Source organism: Cercospora kikuchii (genome assembly GCF_019650295.1).
Source record: "Cercospora kikuchii DNA, contig_00004, whole genome shotgun sequence".
Lineage (NCBI taxonomy): Eukaryota > Fungi > Ascomycota > Dothideomycetes > Mycosphaerellales > Mycosphaerellaceae > Cercospora > Cercospora kikuchii.
Genome location: NW_025408585.1, coordinates 1,744,868 through 1,764,376, shown reverse-complemented (window position 1 = coordinate 1,764,376; position 19,509 = coordinate 1,744,868). Strand labels below are relative to the sequence as shown.

General features: G+C 53.8%; 7 protein-coding genes across 7 annotated transcripts; 4 read left to right on the top strand and 3 right to left on the bottom strand.

The window, feature by feature from the left end:
* Window positions 1-1,249: 1,249 nt before the first annotated feature.
* Window positions 1,250-2,960, bottom strand: CKM354_000692200 (glucose-6-phosphate isomerase; the record flags this gene model as incomplete). The annotated part of the gene is made up of 2 exons (XM_044802257.1): window positions 1,250-1,877; window positions 1,930-2,960. 2 exons carry the CDS (start codon window positions 2,958-2,960, stop codon window positions 1,250-1,252), a joined length of 1,659 nt encoding a protein of 552 aa, XP_044658192.1.
* An 824-nt stretch (window positions 2,961-3,784) lies between these two features.
* Window positions 3,785-5,942, bottom strand: CKM354_000692100 (uncharacterized protein; the record flags this gene model as incomplete). Its single annotated transcript, XM_044802256.1, has 3 exons — window positions 3,785-4,057; window positions 4,191-5,866; window positions 5,921-5,942. 3 exons carry the CDS (start codon window positions 5,940-5,942, stop codon window positions 3,785-3,787), a joined length of 1,971 nt encoding a protein of 656 aa, XP_044658191.1.
* A 1,301-nt stretch (window positions 5,943-7,243) lies between these two features.
* Window positions 7,244-8,785, top strand: CKM354_000692000 (chromatin-binding transcription regulator ADA2; the record flags this gene model as incomplete). The annotated part of the gene is made up of 1 exon (XM_044802255.1): window positions 7,244-8,785. One exon carries the CDS (start codon window positions 7,244-7,246, stop codon window positions 8,783-8,785), a length of 1,542 nt encoding a protein of 513 aa, XP_044658190.1.
* Window positions 8,786-10,460: 1,675 nt separating this feature from the next.
* CKM354_000691900 (uncharacterized protein) lies at window positions 10,461-11,912 on the top strand (the record flags this gene model as incomplete). Its single annotated transcript, XM_044802254.1, has 1 exon — window positions 10,461-11,912. One exon carries the CDS (start codon window positions 10,461-10,463, stop codon window positions 11,910-11,912), a length of 1,452 nt encoding a protein of 483 aa, XP_044658189.1.
* A 1,552-nt stretch (window positions 11,913-13,464) lies between these two features.
* CKM354_000691800 (alanine--tRNA ligase) lies at window positions 13,465-16,631 on the bottom strand (the record flags this gene model as incomplete). The annotated part of the gene is made up of 3 exons (XM_044802253.1): window positions 13,465-14,939; window positions 14,996-16,332; window positions 16,567-16,631. 3 exons carry the CDS (start codon window positions 16,629-16,631, stop codon window positions 13,465-13,467), a joined length of 2,877 nt encoding a protein of 958 aa, XP_044658188.1.
* Window positions 16,632-16,877: 246 nt separating this feature from the next.
* CKM354_000691700 (uncharacterized protein) lies at window positions 16,878-17,642 on the top strand (the record flags this gene model as incomplete). Its single annotated transcript, XM_044802252.1, has 2 exons — window positions 16,878-17,037; window positions 17,095-17,642. 2 exons carry the CDS (start codon window positions 16,878-16,880, stop codon window positions 17,640-17,642), a joined length of 708 nt encoding a protein of 235 aa, XP_044658187.1.
* A 189-nt stretch (window positions 17,643-17,831) lies between these two features.
* CKM354_000691600 (uncharacterized protein) lies at window positions 17,832-19,217 on the top strand (the record flags this gene model as incomplete). Its single annotated transcript, XM_044802251.1, has 1 exon — window positions 17,832-19,217. The coding sequence occupies one exon, from the start codon at window positions 17,832-17,834 to the stop codon at window positions 19,215-19,217; it is 1,386 nt and encodes a 461-aa protein (XP_044658186.1).
* Between the last annotated feature and the right edge of the window lie 292 nt (window positions 19,218-19,509).

Sequence of the window (19,509 nt, the reverse complement as noted above, 5' to 3'; positions counted from 1 at the left end):
GCTTCGCACAATGGATGCACTCGTGAGATGTACCGTATTGTGATCCAAAGTGCAGTGCTCTGGTCTTACGGGTATCGCTGAAACCAGAGGACAATTACATTGGTTGCCTCCACGACTGCAGCAATTGCCAGAGAGATGCCACGCCTCCTACAGTCGAAAAATGTGCCACGTCGATCGTGTCGACATCTAAGTGCTTGGACACCTGCTGACGCTCTGAGTGGCCTCATTTCTCACACGTTGCGAAAAAATTCCACTGATCTCAATAATTAGAGTTCATCTTGCCATTGTTCCGTGATATCCTCGAAACCCATCCACATAGCACCCGAGTCGCACCAGAATGCGGGAATCCAGGAGGTCGAGTTGAGGCACCACGTATGGATCACTTCGCTTTGCTCGTGTTGACTCTGCCTGGCCCGCACTTGGTAAGGCAACGAGAGAGTCTACTGTGCGTGACACGTCGAGTTAAGGTGGCCCCCGTGCTCCCATCGGCGGCATCATGAGGCCACATCTTCTCTTAGGCCATTCGAGTGCCATGTGGCCAAAATGGACGAAGTAGCAATTTTTCTGGCATAGCATACTCGGAGGCCACTACTGTGAGTCAAAGGATGCCGATCTCTACACCTCTTTCATCCAGCTCTACCCCACGCCGTTCCGTACGGCTGGCGAGGCGAGAAGTCCTGATAAATCCTCTTGAGAGTCGACCACCATTAACGGAGGACACAGGTTATTCATTGCCTTGAACCGATAATTCTCATTGGTAACTCATCTGATTGGTTGAACGCTTGTTGTCCATGGTCTCGATGCTGGAAAGTGCAATCTGCGAGGAGCTCAAGAGATGCACGACGACGTCGGCTTGTTAGCTACTCCGCTTCGCGCAGCTTTGCACAAAGTCGCGAGCCATGATGAGGGTAGACAGTACGAAAAATGCAGAGGTATCAGTGGTGCGTGTTATGGTTCTCGGGTTTGTGATTTGTCCTGAATGATGGAGGTCCTGCTGGAAGAAGTGAGGTTGCGCGCAAGCATGATTTGCCAGACGCCGCCGAGTTTCTCTTTGCAGATCACAGGAAGTGACCCGAAAAAGTACCAACATCGCTCGAATTTGCGTCTCGATTTCATCTAAAGACTTTTATAATACTTTATGTTCATCTCTCGTAGGGATCACGTACCTCTGCTAAGCCCAGCCCAGCAGCGTGAATCCTCATCATAGCTTCGGCTTATCCATCGCCTCATCGACTGCATCCCCAGAGATTCATGGGATGCCAGCCTTCTTCTTGAAGGCGTTGATGAGACCGCTGGTAGAGCTGTCGTGCTGTGAGCTCTCGCCTGGGTTGTCCAGCTCGGTCTGGATGCTCTTCGCGAGGGCCTTGCCGAGCTCGACTCCCCACTGGTCGAAGGAGTTGATGTTCCAGATCGCACCTTCAGTGAAGGTGACGTGCTCGTAGTATGCGATGAGCGCGCCGAGTGTGCCAGGTGTGATCTGCTCAGCGAGAATGCTAGTGGTAGGGCGGTTACCCAAGAAGACCTTGTGAGGCACAAGTTCGGCGGCGGCACCCTCGTTCTTAACGGTCTCTGGTGTCTTGCCAATCATGAGTGCCTCTGCTTGAGCGAAGTAGTTCGACGCAAGCATGTGCTGGTGCTTGTTGTTCTCGACTGGGTTATGCGATTTGGCGGCAATGATGAAGTCGGCTGGGATCAGCTTGGTGCCCTGGTGCAGCAGCTGGAAGAAAGAGTGCTGGGCGTTTGTGCATGGCTCGCCGAAGAGGATAGCGCCGGTTGTGTACTTGACGTAGTCACCGGAGCGGGTAATAGCCTTGCCGTTCGACTCCATAGACAACTGTTGCAGGTAGGCGGGGAAGCGGTGCATGTATTGGTCGAATCTGTGCAAAGTCAGTCCTGCTCTGTACGACGTGCTTGAGGTACGATACTTACGGAGAAACAAGGTGTGTCTGGGCACCGAAAAAGTCGGAATACCACACGCTCAGCAGACCTCCGATAACTGGAATGTTCTGCTCGAGTGGAGCAGTCTTGAAGTGGTGGTCCATAGCCTGGGCACCAGCAAGGAATTGCTTGAAGTTGTCGAAGCCAATGTAGAGAGCGACGGACAGACCAATGGCTGACCATACGGAGTAACGACCACCAACCCAGTCGCTGAAGCCGAACATGTTCTTCGTGTCAATGCCAAACTTGGACACCTCCTTGTCGTTGGTCGACAGTGCGACGAAGTGTTTGGCAACATCTGACTCGCTCGCCTTCTCGAGGAACCACTTCTTCGCAGTGGTCGCGTTTGTGACTGTCTCAGCGGTGGTGAAAGTCTTCGATGCGATGAGGAAGAGAGTGGTCTCACGATCACTGTCTGCGAGAGCCTCTGCGATGCGTGTGCCATCGATGTTGCTGACGAAGTGCAGCTTCATGCCCTTCTTGCCGTACGGCTTAAGAGCCTCAGTCACCATGACGGGACCGAGATCTGAGCCACCAATACCAATGTTGATGATGGTATTGATTGGCTTGCCAGTGTGACCCTTCCACTCTCCGCTGCGCACTTGCTCGGAGAATTCCTTCATATGGTCCAACACACTGTTGACCTCCTCAACGACGCTCTTGCCATCAACCTGCATCGGCTCGTTCTTGACATTGCGGAGGGCAACGTGGTAGACGGCGCGCTGCTCAGTGAAGTTGATCTTCTCGCCCTTGAACATGTCATCGCGGAGCTCCTCAAGCTTAGCCTCTTGCGCGAGCTTCACGAGCAGAGGTAGTGTGTCCTCGGTGATGAAGTTCTTGCTGAAGTCGAAGAGGATCTCGGTGCCGTCGGCCTCGTTCGCAAAGGTGCGGCTGTACTTCTCGAATCGCTGTGGGTCTTTCTCGAACTCGCTCTTGAGGACCATGCCGCGACCGAGCTTGTCATGGTGCTCCATGAGAGCCTTCCATGCTGGAAGCTCGTTTGCCTGTGAGAAGCCTGGCATGGTGGCAATGTCTCGTTTCTAAGGGTCAATGCGGTGTGCTGTGAGCTAGCTGCCTGGTCAATTGGTCGAGTCCTGGTGAGTGGCAGTGCGGAAGAATTGCTTACGTGTGTCTGTGTGCGAGGTCCAAAAAGAAGCTCCGTGAGTGAGCGAAGTGGTTCAAAAGGAGAATTAAGTGCTCGCAGCAAGGTTGTTGAGCTTGGAAGTACAACAAAAGTCGAGTCCGTGCAAGTGAGTTGTCCCGCCGTTCCTGCCCCGCCACGACGCATGACTTCATCCCCACCAGGGCTTGCCTCACATCGCCAGAACAGATCCGCGAATTCCGCCATTCGGCTTGTGCGGGCTAAAAAGGAGCAACATAACAGCATGCGTTCACTTTGATAGCACTCATGTCGGTTGGAGTATACTTCTTTGTGACACGACCATGCTGTACTCGTTCCCTCAAACGTGCTCAATGCGTGGTTGCCACGTGACGACAGTGGATCGGCATCTGAGACAGAAATATAATCCCGAACAAGAATCGATTTCATTGCCGACAGTGACATCGACCCCCAAAAGCTGTCCACATGCCAAACGCCGAGATATATGGCACGGTTCTGGCAGTGTTGCCTCTACGCCTTGACGACTTCAGCAACAAATGGCGGATGACACCGGATCAGTCGTGCATTCAATCAAGCCACCCGGACTGGTATCGCGACGATGCTTGGCGATCAATTCTTTGTAATCGCTTCTAGCAGAGAACGAAATTTCTCTCTCCGTTACAAACCGCTGACCAATGCCACCATATGCACTTTTTGCAATCTGTCAGTCTGCCCCACGTGTCGAAGTTACCGCTGATCAAACCCGCTGCCACGAGCGATACTGCCGCCTGCGTCGCCGAGCCCCTCCACTGGGCGATTGTACGACCATCCTGCGAATTGCTGCTGCATCGTCTGCGACAGCATGGGTCCTTCCACGTACGAGTCGGTGGGTGCTTCCGATGTGAACTCCTTGTCAAAGTTGGCAGTGTCGAGTTCGTCGACCACATTGGGCTTGAAGCTGGGCTCGTATTTGCGGTCAAGCAACTTTCGCCAATCTATGCTATGGAAGAATGGGTGCGCCTGTGAGCATCATATTAGCGATTGTGCTTCCAAAATAATCTGCACTAGCTCTGTTCCCGCAGCCAAACCAACAACTGCAGACCCAGCTCAAGTGATAGATGTTGGATCAGGCAGGGAGCCGCAAAAAACTTACCTTGATTTCAGCAGCACCGTTGGTACCCAGCCGCCTGGTAGCATCTCGGTCGAGCAGCTTGCTAAGCAAGTCGCGTGCTGCTGGCGGCACGATTTCGGGTCCTGGGAAATGCAGAGGCTCGGACAGAATCTTGCGGTACATCTCGTTCGTGTTCTCATCATAAAAGGGAGGTAGACCAGTCAACATCTCGTAAAGCAGTACGCCCAATGTCCACCAGTCCACTGCTTTCGTATAGCCTTGGCCGTGGAGGAGCTCAGGCGCAAGGTATTCCGGTGTTCCGCAGAATGTGTTTGTCTTGTCGTCATCCTTCATATCAAGTTTGCAAAGCCCGAAGTCACACAGCGCGATGTGTCCAACGTAGTCCACCAGGATGTTCTCGGGCTTCAAGTCACGGTAAATGACACCGAAGCCGTGTAAGCACTCGAGTGCGCAAAGCAGTTCGGCAGCGTAAAATCTCGATCTGTTAATGTCGAATCGTTGTTCCTTCTGCAAGTGATGGAACAGCTCGCCACCGTTCACGAACGCCAGCACAAGGTAAAGCTTGTCTGGCGACTGGAACGAGAACTTAAGCGGTACAATGAAGGGGTTGTTAATCTGGGCCAGGACGGACCGCTCTGCCAAAGTGTGCGCCACTTCGGATCTTGAAATAATGTGTTGTTTTCGCAATGTCTTGAGTGCGTAGATCCGGTTCGTGTCTTTCTTCATGACCTGCATGACTTTGCCGAAACTGCCCTTGCCTACCACCTTCAACAACTCAAAGTCTTCAACTTTGAGTGATCTCTGTCGGTTCTCCACGAACTTGACGCCAAGTTTGATTGAACCTGTCCCAAACTGAACTTCGTGCCAGGACACACCAGAACTCTGGCCATTGCTTGGCTGAGGAGCGGGTGCCGCAGTCTTGTCCTTCTTGCTCTTGTCTGCATTCTGCTGTGCCTGTTGGTCCGCAGCGGCAGACTGTCCCTCTTCACTGAAGGTGGGGGTGACGCGACAGGTACCAATGAAGATATCCTCTCGCCTGTTGTTGTTTTGCGAGTTCGGGTTCCGAATGTATAATGACAAGCTGATCTCGGTGGACCTGCTGACATCGAACTTGTACTGTGTGCTATCTCCTGCCCAGACTGGATTCTCTGGCGTTCCAGAAACAGCATTCACAAACACCTGCTGTTTATCGAAGTCCACGAGTGCGTAAGGAAGATATTTGCTGCTGTAGCGACCATGCGTAGAGGGCATGTTATTGATTCCGCCACCACTGGCTGACACTGGGCGGAACCCGCCTTGGTTCTGTGCACTCGAGCCCGGTCGAGCACTGTTGCCACCCATGTAGCTGCCGGAGAATGATCCGGCGCTCATGCTACCGCCATGTCCGGGTCGCTGAAAGAGTGACTCTTGTCCGGGAGGCAGACTGAAGCCCCTGCCCTCGTGAAGTGTCAAGATGAGAATACCGGGCTTCGCAGGCGCGGCGGGCGCAGTCGCCATTTGTTCAGAAGCAGCGATGCCTTGCGGATCAGCGGCGCCATTGGAAGGAGTCGCCGTGGACGATGGGGCGGTCGGGGTCTGCGTGCCAGGCGTGGCGGTCGCCGAGGGCGATTTTTGTGGTGGATCGACAATCGTGGACTGTGATGAGGAGCGAGAGAAGGTGTTCGCGAAGGGAGCGCCCAGATGGGTGTCCTTCAATTCTGGCAGAAGTCAGCTGGCTGTTCCAAGGTCAACGCTCACCGCCTGTCGCATACTCTTGGTCAGCTTCCACGACATGTTTGTTGTGAATGCTGGATGTGAGATAGTGGCAGTCGCTCAGGACGCAGGCGAGGGAGAGGGGGCTCGCCCGGTGGATTGCTGCTCGTGCACGTGGGTCGCCGACCCTCTGGTGCTGAGCGATGACGATGAGGAGCGAGGTGAAAAGGGCGGCGTTCGTGTTGAAACAAGCGAGGTGAAGATGTTCTGAGGCAGTAGGCTGGCTAGTCTGCCCCTCGTAGCGGCCGGCGTCCCGCTCTTGGGCTTGAAAGGATGAATTGGTAATGCTGCTGGAGCAGGCGCAGCACGAGGCACGGCTCTCTCTCTCTGCGCGACTGGAGAAGTGGAAGCGCGTGTTTGCGTGGCTATGTGTGCACGCAAGCGCAGACTCGTTGGGAGCGTGCTGCGTTGCTCTGTCCTAGGAGGGCGTGCATGGGCAAGGAGAAGGGGCTGTGCAGCGCAATCCAGGGTGCGGGCAGCCCAGGTGTCCGTAAGGCTGAGACCACAATATATGAGACTACATTGATTTCCGGAGAGAGAGCTTGTACTATTATTACGACTGTGCCTACCGCATCACCCCCTGATGATCTTGTGCGCAACCGCCGTCGTTCACAAATCAAGCAGCATTGTTGTCGACGCTGCCCTCGCGGCTTGCTTCGAAGGCCCATGATGCCGACTGTGCCTGTGCACGCAACGTTATGCTCGGCGATGCGCGCTCCACGCCTGTTCGCCACGAGTATGCGGTGTCAGTGGCAGCGCGGCATGGCATGTCATCCGGTCGTGGCATTGCCACTGCCGTTCATGTCCACAGATTCAAGCGTCGTTGTGCGTACAGTGAGCGAAAGGCTGCCCTGTTCCTTGATGCATGGCAGCTTCAAGGTGCCACACTGATACACACTAGCCTGCACTTGGGCCGGTATCATTCATTGCGGGTGCATAAAGTGACCAAGATTCATGCAGCGGCAGTTTGACTCGGAGGCCTGTGGTTGCATTTGATGCTCTGGTCAACGACGGGCATCGCATCTTCGCCATTTGCGCATTCCAGAGTCCTTGCACTCAACGTCAGGTGCTTCGGTGAAATGTGTTGACACCTCGTTGTAAAGCCACTTACTGGAAAACTGGTTGTCGGTAGTCGGTCGCTTCACACTCCGCACCTCCGACCTGCTTTAGCACGTCACCCGTAGCCTTCACTTCGCGTCCACGCTGAACCGCGCATTCACTACTACGGCCGTGCAATATAATTGAACAACAAAGCTCCGTGCAGACTCGATCACAGATATTCTACGATGCGCATATAGTATACGCGCGCGAACACACCTGCGATGGGTCTCATCACAAAAGCGAAGGGCGCGCCAAAGTCCGAAGGCACCTCTGCTGGCGGCGGCGTCAAGTACATCTGCAATGTGTGCAGCAACGACATAACAGCGACTGTGCGCATCAGATGTGCGAGTAAGAGCTGTAACGACTACGACCTCTGCGTGCCCTGCTTTTCCCAGGGCAAAGCCAACCTACACCACGACCCACGCACACATGCGTACCAGGTGATCGAGCCACATAGCATACCCATCTTTGACGAAGGATGGGGTGCGGACGAGGAACTCTTGCTACTCGAGGGTGCAGAGCAATACGGCTTGGGGAGCTTCGCGGACATTGCAGACCACATCGGTGGCTATCGAGAGAAGGACGAGGTGCGGGACCACTACATCCAAACCTACATCAACTCGTCGAAATTCCCGTTGCCCGAAAGAGCAGACCCAAGAGACAAGAGTCTCAGCGATGCCGTGCCACGAGAAGAGTTCCAGCAGCGCAAGAAGAGGCGCATAGATGAGCGCAAACAGGCAAAGGACGATCAAGCACATATCGCACCCACACCGGCAAAGCCCACGTCTTCCGTGCCCAGCTGTCACGAGGTCGCCGGGTTTATGCCTGGTCGGTTGGAGTTCGAGAATGAATACTTCAATGAGGCTGAAGAAGCGGTGCAGCACATGCAGTTCTCGCCAGAAGAGGGGATCAATCCTGCAACAAAGCAATTCGATCCCGAGACGGAGCTGAAGATGGTCGTTATGACCATATACAACGATAGGTTGACGGCAAGGACAGATCGGAAAAAGGTCATATTCAATCACAGGCTGCTGGACTATCGGAAGAACATGGCTGTCGAGAAGAAGCGCACCAGGGAGCAGCGCGAACTGCATAACAAGCTGAAGCCATTCGCAAGGATAATGTCACATCCAGACTTTGTCACGTTTTCGGAGGACCTCGAGAAGGAGCAAAACCTGCGGCAAGCCATCGCGCAGCTGCAAGAATGGAGGCGGATGCGCATATCCACACTGCAACACGGACATCAGTACGAGCAAGAGAAGGCTGCGCGTCTGGCACGATCCTACCCCCAGCCTGGCCAATTCGACCGTCTCACGAATGGCGTCCGGCCGAAGCTTGCTGATAAAGACAAGGGTGCACCTGAAGTGGCACAGGCCGTGGTGGACTATACAACCAAAGCTGACCTCCCCGTGAGACTTCACTCAGAGCGCGGACAGCCAAATGGTACACCAAACAACGACTCAGCGAAAAAGAGCAATCTTCCGCCCATACCAGGTCTGGCACCTGCGAACTGGGACGAAGAGTCGGCACCAGACTGGCAGTTGCTACAACCTGCGGAGCAAGATCTGTGCAACAAGCTCCGTCTACATCCCAAGGCATACAACTGCATCAAAGATGCAGTCTTGAGGGAGGCGATGAAGTATGATGGCAAGCTGAAGAAGAAAAACGTGCGGGAGATCAGTAAGATCGACACCACCAAGGGTGGTCGAGTCTTTGAATTTTTGGTGGAAGCGGGCTGGATCAGTAACGCTGCCAAGGCTTAAAAGCGCCCAGGTCGCTCTCATTTCTATGCAATGCGACAGGCAAGCGGAGGCGTGCTAGAAACGTCAGCATTCTCCACTTGCGGATTAGCGCATTTGCTTAAACTGCCAGCCTTGGAAGCTCGTTAATCTATCAACGAGGGCAGGAGCAATGGCCAAGCCCGACGCTCTTCATGACTATAATGCTTAGATGACGGCTCGAACAACCTTTGACAGGCACATAGAGGATGGTTGCCGATGATCCTAACACGACGTCCTCATTTCTGCAACAAATCTTCTCTGTCTCACCCAGGTGCTGCCGTTGAAATCGTGATTTGATTCAACACTCTACGAGGAGTGTCTAATCGAGCGTTGAAAAAAGGCTGCCCAACCACAAATGCAGTCGCACATCTCTCAGTGCATAATTGTCCTTTCTTTGAACCTCATTATGCTTGCGCAGAGGAATGCCGAATATCAGACATCAAGTCAAATCTGCTCTGACCTGGCTGATACAGAGAGTGTCTTGGCAATCCGATCGGGTAAATTCGGGTATCCGACCACGTTCTCGGCCTCACGTCCTTTCGTGCTAGCGCCAAGCTTCTCTCTCGCCACGATGACGATCCATTGGTCTCGCCATCCATCTCCCCACGATGATTGGCATCTTCTTCGCACGGGGAAAAGAGACTATGCATGACAGGCTTGACCTACATCAGCCTGCTGCTACCGCTGCTGTCCTGTCCTTGGTTTGCTGACATCCGTACGAAGCGGCAACCAGGAGAGAGCTGCGTAATTCCCCTGCAGTTGACAGTTGGGATCCGGGGAAGCTACAATGGTTGGGAGTCAACCACATTGATCATGATGTATATGATGATAAGGATCCCGTTTGTCGCATGTGAAAGAATGTATGCGAGGAATGAATCGTTTGCTGTGAGCGAGCGCGAGAACGGTGGAGAGGACGAGGGCGGCGGCGGTGGTGTTGTTGTCACAGAACAATACCGACGGGTCTTTCCTTGCTTGCTGTGCCTGGTCGCATTCGCTGCGTGCTTATAGGCGGGATGCGTTCACGAGAACGAGAACGGTGGCGCTACCCTGGTCGAGGGTCTTTAAGGCTGACATTCCGAAACTCAATTCCTCCAACTGGGGACACCTTTGTTTGGAGCGGCAAGTGAATTGAGCGAAACAAAGTGACTTGTGGAAGTGAAGAAGATACCAGACTCAGCATGTAGGTGTATTTCCATCAATCGAATCTCCTCGAACTTGTCTGCTGGCGAAGCGATCCGTGTAGCAGGAAGCGTTGGTGTTCCTGCAGGTTGCGGAAAAGGACGGCTTGGCTCGACGTCAATTTTTGTTGAACACAACCCGCCAACCGATCCTAGAAACTCTCCGCTTTTCCTCGTCTGCGAGATCTCACCGTTGCGCGCCTAGAGCAGCAACCGCTCCTCACTCGCCGAGGACTTTGCGTGCACGGCGTAAAGGAAGCTGCCTTCCGACGCCACTTTCGCTCGTTATATACCGCTCTTGCCCAGCGCCTTCCACTGCTCTTGCCCACCACCTTTCCGGACATCAACACCTACCAACGACTTTCGTTCCCTACTGTCCGATTGTGCACTGCTCGACCTGAGCACCACCCCACACATCGATACCGTCCGATACTCGACGTAGCTGCCTGACGAGCACGCTATCCACCTCCTTGGCGAATATGCCATCCCACCAACCCACCGCCGGCATGCAGGCCATCGACCCGGACAAGATCTCCGAGGATCGCAAGGCGCCAACCATGGCCAGCAAGTCTGAGCCAAACCGCAACACCAAGTACGATCCAAAGAAGCCACACATCACTGAGACGCCGATGACGAGGAAGAACTGGTACAAGCACGTCAACTGGCTCAACGTGGTTCTCATTGTCGGCATCCCAATTGCTGGCCTCATCTACTCGTACTGGACACCACTCCGATGGCAGACCGCAGTGTGGGCTGTCGCCTACTACTTCGCCACTGGCCTCGGTATCACAGCGGGTTACCACCGACTGTGGGCACACACATCATACTCTGCATCTCTCCCATTGAAGATGTTCCTGGCTTTCGTTGGCGGCGGTGCCGTTGAGGGCTCCATCCGCTGGTGGTCTCGCGATCACCGTGCCCACCACCGCTACACCGACACCGAGAAGGATCCATACAGTGTCCGCAAGGGTCTGCTCTACTCGCACTTCGGCTGGATGCTCATGAAGCAAAACCCAAAACGCATTGGTCGTACCGACATCTCTGACTTGAACGACGATGCTGTGGTCGTCTGGCAGCACAAGCACTACCTCAAGGTTGTCCTCTTCGCTGGTCTCATCTTCCCATCGCTTGTTGCTGGTCTCGGCTGGGGCGACTGGCTCGGTGGCTTCATCTACGCCGGTATCCTCCGCATTTTCTTCGTTCAGCAGGCCACCTTCTGCGTCAACTCGCTCGCCCACTGGCTCGGTGACCAGCCATTCGACGACCGCAACTCTCCTCGTGATCACGTCATCACCGCTCTGGTCACTCTCGGCGAGGGATACCACAACTTCCACCACGAGTTCCCATCCGACTACCGCAACGCCATCGAGTGGCACCAGTACGACCCAACCAAGTGGTTCATCTGGACAATGAAGCAGCTCGGCCTCGCCTACGATCTCAAGCAGTTCCGCGCCAATGAAATCGAAAAGGGCCGTCTCCAGCAGCAACAGAAGAAGCTCGACCAGAAGCGCGCCAAGCTCGACTGGGGTGTCCCTCTTGAGCAGCTCCCAGTTCTCGAGTGGGACGACTACGTTGACCAAGTCAAGAACGGTCGCGCTCTCGTCGCTGTCGCCGGTGTTGTCCACGATGTGTCAGACTTCATCAACGACCACCCAGGTGGCAAGGCTATGATCCGCAGCGGACTCGGCAAGGACGCTACCGCCATGTTCAACGGAGGTGTTTACATGCACAGCAACGCCGCACACAACCTGCTCTCAACGATGCGTGTAGGTGTGATCCGCGGTGGTATGGAGGTCGAGATCTGGAAGCGATCCGAGAAGGAGAGCCAGGGCTCAACCATCTACAAGGACTCCGACGGCAACCGCATCGTGCGCGCTGGCGCGCAGGTGACCAAGGTTATCCAGCCTCCGGTCTCTGCTGGCGCAGCATAGAGGTTGTCGTGACTTCTTTTGTTATGAGTTTATGAGGAGCTCTTGTGTTTTTACTTGGTGCGTTTTAGCGGAAATGGTAGACGGGCGATTTATCAAATCGAGGAGTAAGCGGCTTGAGAAAGAAAGCTAGCTAGATTATCAAAACTCTGAGAAACATCGACGTGTGTGCAAAACATACTGTCGTCTTTCAAACTCCTGTATCTGTTGTCAGATATCACTTCTCTGTCTGGAAGCCGACTGTTGTTAACTTGTGTGAAGTGTCGCATCGTAGTAGCCAGCATAAAGCGGAGTGCAGAATTGGTGATGTGAAGAAGAGGAGGTCTATGAAGGTGTAGGAGGTATGTACAGCTCGAGTATGTCTGACGCTTTGGCACACCACGACGCCTTTCCTGCACTCCATGCTCACTACAGTACCACGAATATGTGCGCTAAGTCTTAGCGCATATTGTACCATGTTTGTGCAGAGCACCCACACCTAAAAGTACTCGGTTCTCATTCCGAAGAGCCCATCACGTGTTTCTCCTTCGTTTTACACCTCTTCGTAACACAATCATGACTAGCACCTGTCAGAAGTCCTCGCTTCGAATGCGAAGCGTTTAGACCTAGCGGCGACTCCGAGAACATGAGACCAGGATGCTTGGATGTATGACAAGGGTGGAAGCAAGACTGGGAAGTTGTTCGAGGAAGAGTCGCGGAAGCTAATGGGTGTTTGCTTGGGAGAAGGGCACTCCGAAAGATGCGGTCAGCGCAAAGCACGGTTGGAGGCGTATTAGCGTGGCGTGATATTTGGGGGTTTAGGTCAAGGTATGCGAAGGGAGAGAGTTACTGAGGTGCTGTGGTATGGGGAGGAAGGAGTGTAGGCTGAAGATGGGAGATGGAAGGTAGGACAGTTGCTGGAACTCACACCCAGCATCCAACATAACTCGTTTCACGACCATCATGTCTGAATCCAGTACCATTCCATCCCATCTGTCCTTCACACTCTTCGCTCTCATCCTCAAACTCCTCGTCTCGAATAACCTTCTCATGTTGCCAAGACAAAAGACCCTTCCTCTCGCATGCCTTGCCTCTCGGCCACGCCGTACCAACCTCCATATCCCAAACTCAAACAATCTCAAAACACCACTCCCTCGTCTCATATCGCACGGCAGCTAACGGAAGTCTGCAGAACTAAAGGCCACTCCGACCGGCAGCGCAAGGATCACAGGATCCAACTTTCGGCGTCACCGAGTGATCGACACGAAAGTGACTAGAAGGGGTAAAGCGAAGAGAGAATCTAGATGCTTGTCTGTTTGGTTGCACAGACGAACAATACGATCAGGTGATAGAAGACGAAACAATGGAAAGAGGGAGCGATCAGATGTGTTTGGTGTCCAGCAAGAAGGAAGCCATGATGCTTTACGTGGATCTATGTTTTCGTTGCTTTGCTGAATGCTATAGCCAACACGATCATCTTCTGCATCCACCATTCATCGTAAAGTAGTAGAGTCAGTAGAATCGACACGCGGCTCAATGCTCAGTGTTCAACAACACAACTGACCAGAGAAGTCTACTACAAGCTCAAGCTCTCGAGGTATTTCCTCGCAGCTTCAACGGCTTCGTCCACCTTCGAGGCGTCTGTGCCCTGTCCAAGCGAAGTGGGCCCCTTACCGCCTGCCTTGCCTCCGACAAGAGCAGCGACTTCACCAGACCACTTTGAGGCATCGGCGCCCTTGGCCTGAGCATCAGCGGAAACATGACAGCCGTGAACGACTTTGCCGTCGTCAGTCTTGCCGACCAAGTAGACTGTCTTCTCTTTTTGCTTGTTCTGCACCACTTTGATCGTTTCTTGAATAGCTTTGCTGCCGGCGGAGATTGGCAGAGACAACACGAGTGTCTTCGATTCAGCATTCTTGGCAAAGTGATCTGTGACAGCATCGAGCACCTTCTTGTTCTCTGCCTTCTGAGCGGTCTTCTGCTGATCCAGGTTGGCCTTTGCAACGGCAGCGACGCGGTTGCGAAGGGAGGTCTTCTGCAGCGCAGAGATCTCCAACTTGCTCAGATCCACAGTCAGTTGCTTCGTCTTGACTTCTTTATCTGGGCCATACGGAAGGCGCTCCAAGGCGGAGACTTCCTTGTCCCATGTCTCGGCTTCAGCTTGAACTTTGTGGGCCTCTTGACCGGTGACCGCGATGATACGACGAATACCCTTGGCAATGCCGCTCTCTTCAATCACAACGAGATCCTTGATTTCAGTGGTGTTCTTGACATGCGTGCCTCCGCAGAACTCGATCGAGATGTCATTCCACTTAGGATCCGATGGATTCTCCAGGAGGTCTTCCACGGAAATACCTACGGAAACGACACGAACTGGGTCTGGATATGTCTCTCCAAAGACCGCGCGAACTCCATTGATCTGACGCGCAGTGGCCAAAGGCACATCCTTGGCATAGACTTCGCAATTCTGGCGAATATAGTTCGTGCTGGCTTCCTCAATCTTGGCGAGCTCCTCGTCTGTCACGCCGGCCTTGTGGCTGAAATCGAAGCGTAGTTTCTCTGGTGCAACGAGAGATCCCTTTTGGTTGACATCGTCTCCAAGCACTTCTCTCAGAGCGTAGTTGAGAACGTGCGTCCCGGTGTGGTTGTTGCGAATGGGTTGTCTTCGAAGCTCATCGTACTCGGCCAGAACCTCGTCCCCGACCTTCAGATGGCCATAGCCAACATATCCAGTGTGCATCACGTATCCAGCGTATTGCTGAACGTTCTCAACCTTGATCTCAGCAACTCCGTCAATCAGAATGCGGCCAGTATCGTTCTCTTGTCCACCCTGTTCAGCGTAGAAGTTCGTCCGGTCGAGGATGACACCAAATTGCTCGCCCTCGGGGATCTCCTCAGTCGACTGCAGGAACTTGCGGCCATGGTAGATGGCCTTGATGGTAGCCTTGATGTTCTCGCGTTGGAACTTGGGCGAGTCATCCGTCTTCGACACATCTGCCATGTTTTCAAGCGTGCTGATATCGTGTACGTCGAGCTTGACAAGAGTAGCGCCTGGGTCCTGTTAGTGAATGTGTTCTTGAATTCCAATGGCGAATAATCAAACTTACCCTCCTTCTTCGCGCCCATAGAAGCAAGGCGAGCCTTTTCTTGGGCCTCGGCGACATCCTCATCAATGATCTCCAGTCCTCGTTCCTCACACATCAATTTCGTCAAATCCACAGGGAAGCCGTAAGTGTCGTAAAGTCGCCATACATCTGCACCAGCCAAAGTCTTCGTTCCGTTTGCCTTGCAGTTCTGGGCGTACTTCTCGAACATGCTCTCTCCACGATCGAGTGTCTTCGCAAAGGACACTTCTTCTTCGTCGAGGATCTCTTTGACCTCTTCCTGCTTCTTCTTGATTTCTGGGAACATTTCACCCATCTGCTCGACCAGTGTCGGCACCAGCTTCGAGAAGAAGTTGCCAATGTTGGTGTTGAAGTACTTGCGAGCATAGCGTGCTCCGCGGCGCAACACACGACGGACGACGTATCCTCTACCGACATTGTTTGGCACGCCACCATCCGAAATGGCGAATGTCAGTAATCGTAGATGATCCGCGACAACTCTGTAAGCAGTGTCGATGCCATCTACGTCCTCGGCTCCAAACTTGCCTTGGTATGGACGAGCACCAGTGACTTCCTGAATGCGAGCGAACAGTGGCGTGAAGACATCTGTGTCGTAGTTCGACGACTTCTTTTGCAGGATCGAGACCAGACGCTCGAATCCCATGCCAGTGTCAATGTGCTTGCTGGGCAGCGATTTTAGTGACTTGTCTGGCTCTCTGTTGTATTGGATAAAGACGTTGTTCCAGATCTCGATCACATTCGGGTCGTCCTGGTTGACAAGGTCGGATGCGTTACGTCCACCGATGCGGTCGTAATGGATCTCTGAGCACGGGCCACATGGGCCCTGGTCGCCCATCTCCCAGAAGTTGTCTTTCATGTCTCCAGTCAAGATGTGATCTTCAGGCACGCCTTGCTTGAGCCAAAAGTCTCTGGCTTCATGGTCTGGCTCGAGTCCAGCGTCGGCCTTGCCTTCGAAATATGTGACATAGAGACGATCTGTTTCCAGACCGTACACTTTCGTGAGTAGCTCCCATGAGAACTTGATGGCGTCCTCCTTGAAGTAATCGCCGAATGACCAGTTGCCCAACATCTCGAAAAATGTGTGGTGGTAGGAGTCCTTGCCAACATCGTCCAGATCGTTGTGCTTGCCTCCAGCACGAATACACTTTTGTGAATTGGCAGCACGCTTGAGCTTGGCGAAATCCGAGTCACGATCTACTGTCCCAAGGAAAATGGCCTTGTACTGGTTCATGCCGGCATTGGTGAACAGCAGTGTAGGGTCCGAAAGCGGCACCACGCTGCTGCTGGGCACGAAGGTGTGGCCATTCTTTTCGAAGTACCTTGGCTGGGTCAGTGCTGTTCATAGATGGCATCGTCTTGCTCAATGTGACTCGAATGACAAGTCGCAAACCCTTGGCACAAGTATTTCGAATTCACTCGTGGTCCAGGAAACGAGTGAGATGTGCGCAAAGGAAGTGCAAGGAGCAGAGACTCGGGTAGGTGCAGAGCATATGCAGAATTGCCCTTGCTCAATGGCGCTAGTGTCAAATGAAGGAGGGCATGATCAGACTTACTCGATGAAAGTCTTGCGCACCTTGACGGCGCTCCACTCAGGCTCTTGGCCCGTCGTGGAGGCCATTCTGCGGAAGGAGTAGTGGTGGAGGACGCGAGGGGATGGCGTGCGTGCGGTGGTGGCCTTTGTGGCGGAGGTTCTAGAAATTCCTGGAGCAGGCTTGAAGAAGCGGAGGAGGGTCGAGAAGCTTCGCATGCAGCTGCGTTCCTGACGACTTTCCAACACCGCTCACTTCGACACTACTTCAGTCGATGCGATGAGATGAATGCCGGTCTGGCGCGAAGAGTTGCGCGACAACAGCAGCGATGAAAGATGCAGACGGAAGTGATGTCGGTCAATGGCGCGCGTGGGGCGGGCGAGGGTGTTCGCGGTGGAGGAGGAGGGACAAAGCGTAAAGCCGATGAGTCAGTTGCGCAGAACTGCTGGAATGACTACGAGCGTTTCGCCAAACGCTTCAACTTGCTCAACTTGGGTGAGTCCGGCTTCAATCTTCACGGGAGACCCGTCGACCTGACACAGTATCACAAAGAGCCCAGCATCAATGGCACACACGCGAGCAGCTCCTACTACATCCCGGTCTCGAGCTCCTCGCAGCCGACGAAGCCCACGCTGAGCACACCGAGCACGGTGCCCGTGGCAGACGCAGATGGCATGATGCAGGTGGATGAGACGCGCGATCGCGTCTTCATCCATGACCTGGACGCAGAACTGGCAGAATCTGAACCAACTGAGGAAAGGTTGATCTTTCTTCCGGATATCGAGAAGCACTTCAGCAGGATCCCGAAGCATGTCTTGACGGGAAAGGCTGAGGACGTGGAAGGTCAAGAGCTGGTGCTGTACAACGTACCAAAGTCGCTGTCCGTGGACGAGAGCCGCGATGCAGTCAGGCACGCGATAGTGGAGGCTAGGCAGCGTGCTCGTGAGAGGGCCGCGATGGAGGCTCGACAACGTGACATGGATCGCCAGTATGGCCAGATCGCGGACGAGCCAACAGAAGTGGCACACGGATATGGCATGGGCTACGTGACGGAGCTAGACGAGGTGGAAGACGATCCGGACGCGATGGATATGGATTGAATCCACGGTAACTGGGCAGCGCGTTTCTGGCACGAACTGTGATCTGGTCGTAGCGACCCCTACGTGAGATTTGAAGGGTGTTGTCTGCCCGTGCTTTGCTTCCGGCAGCTCTTGAAGACAGCAAAACATCTCGTGCACCAAGCTTTTCCGTCGACACAGCACACAACGAAGACACAACGACCAACCACGATGAGCGCCTCCGCGCCAATACCAGACATACTGAAACGCGCCGATGAAGCGATAGATTTCTCGTCGGCAGAAATCATCGTCATCGTTGGTCCAGCACGTAAGTACTTCCCTGTGCACGAGGCTTTGATCCGTAAGAGCTCTGCCTACTTTGAGACGGCTTTGGACCAGAAATGGCTCGAGGGCAGGAGTCGCGTTGTCGAGATGGAGGAAGATGACGAGCAAGCCTTCAACATCTACATCAATTGGCTGTATCGCGGCAAGATCTGCTTGGACATTCCCCACTTCAGTAGCACCGATGAGCTGGATACTGCTTGGACCCGGATGTTCCGCGCATATGCGTTGGGGGACAAGTTGTGCGATATCAACTTCAAGGACTCACTCACAGACGCGGCGGCCGTATGGTTTACTCGCACGGGTCTGCCTTCCGCGAAGCCACTGCACACTTTGTACGAGTCCACGCTGCCAGGGTCACCAATGAGACTTCTCATGACGTGCGAATTGGCGAAGCGAGAGGATCAGATCAAATCCATTGACGAAAGTTGGCCGCATGCACTCACGATTGATCTTGTCAAGCTGCTCAAATTTCCCAATGAGCACTTCTTGGAATCGTCTTTCCAGTTGGCGTGTGGCTGCGCCTTTCACGAGCACAGCCTTCGACGCTCCTTGTCAGAGAGGTGCTACAGGGCCGGCGCAAAGAACCCAGCGCATGCCATGCAGCGGCTATGCCTGCAGAGACTCGACACAATCGACTTCGCTACGAGGTCGATCCGCTTCATGCTTGCTGAATCCTCAGCCACATTCAGTATCAACGAACGCCTGCTTCGCATATGCCAGCCAGCACTAGAGTTCAGCGTGGAATCAAAGGAAGCTAGGGTCTGGACATTACGGTCGGAGAGCAACCATCTGGCTTTCAACATCTACTTGAACTGGCTCTGCAGTGGTAGAATGTACGTCGACTTTGCCGAAGACAGCAACAGTTCTGCAATCTGGATTGAGATTGCCCTCGCCTACGACCTTGGTCGTCAGCTCCAGAATTGCAGCTTCAGCGACGCGATCATTGACGCCGTTGCCCTCACGTTCTGCCAAAAACGCGTCAACGGCTTGACCTGGATTCCCACTGAGCCTGAAACCCTAGAAGGCATGTATCAGGTTTTTCGAGGCGAGTCGGGGTTGTGCAGGCTTATTGCATACAAAATGGCTACGTTGACCAATCTCGTCGACCTGCTGTCGGATCAGTGGCCGAGCAAGCTACTTCACGCTATCGCCGTTGATGCGGCAAGGAGATTGAATGGGGGCGCAGACTCGAGCACGTTGAAGAGAACTCGTGAATGTAAATTTCACGGACATGGTATACTTGAGGAGCGCTATCGAAAGAAGATGGCCTAATATGAGCGCACTCTCTCTGGCGAGACTGAGGCTTCCTAGCTCGCGAGATTGGCTACGGCCAAGATATCACCTCTGGGCTTATTGAGAGATACGGCTGCGCGTACGATTATCTCTGAATAGTGAGGGAGGTTTCTGCTTTTTGGTCTAGTCTCGAATCGAAAACCTGCCGTCTTGTCTCCGAACTTACGGAGCGCTCTCAGCTGCCCGGGCTCGCCTCGGGCAAGATTGTGCCACAGAGGAGTGTCTGAAATGGCCGACTTGGGTCGGATGTTGCGTGCCCTCTGGTGAGGCT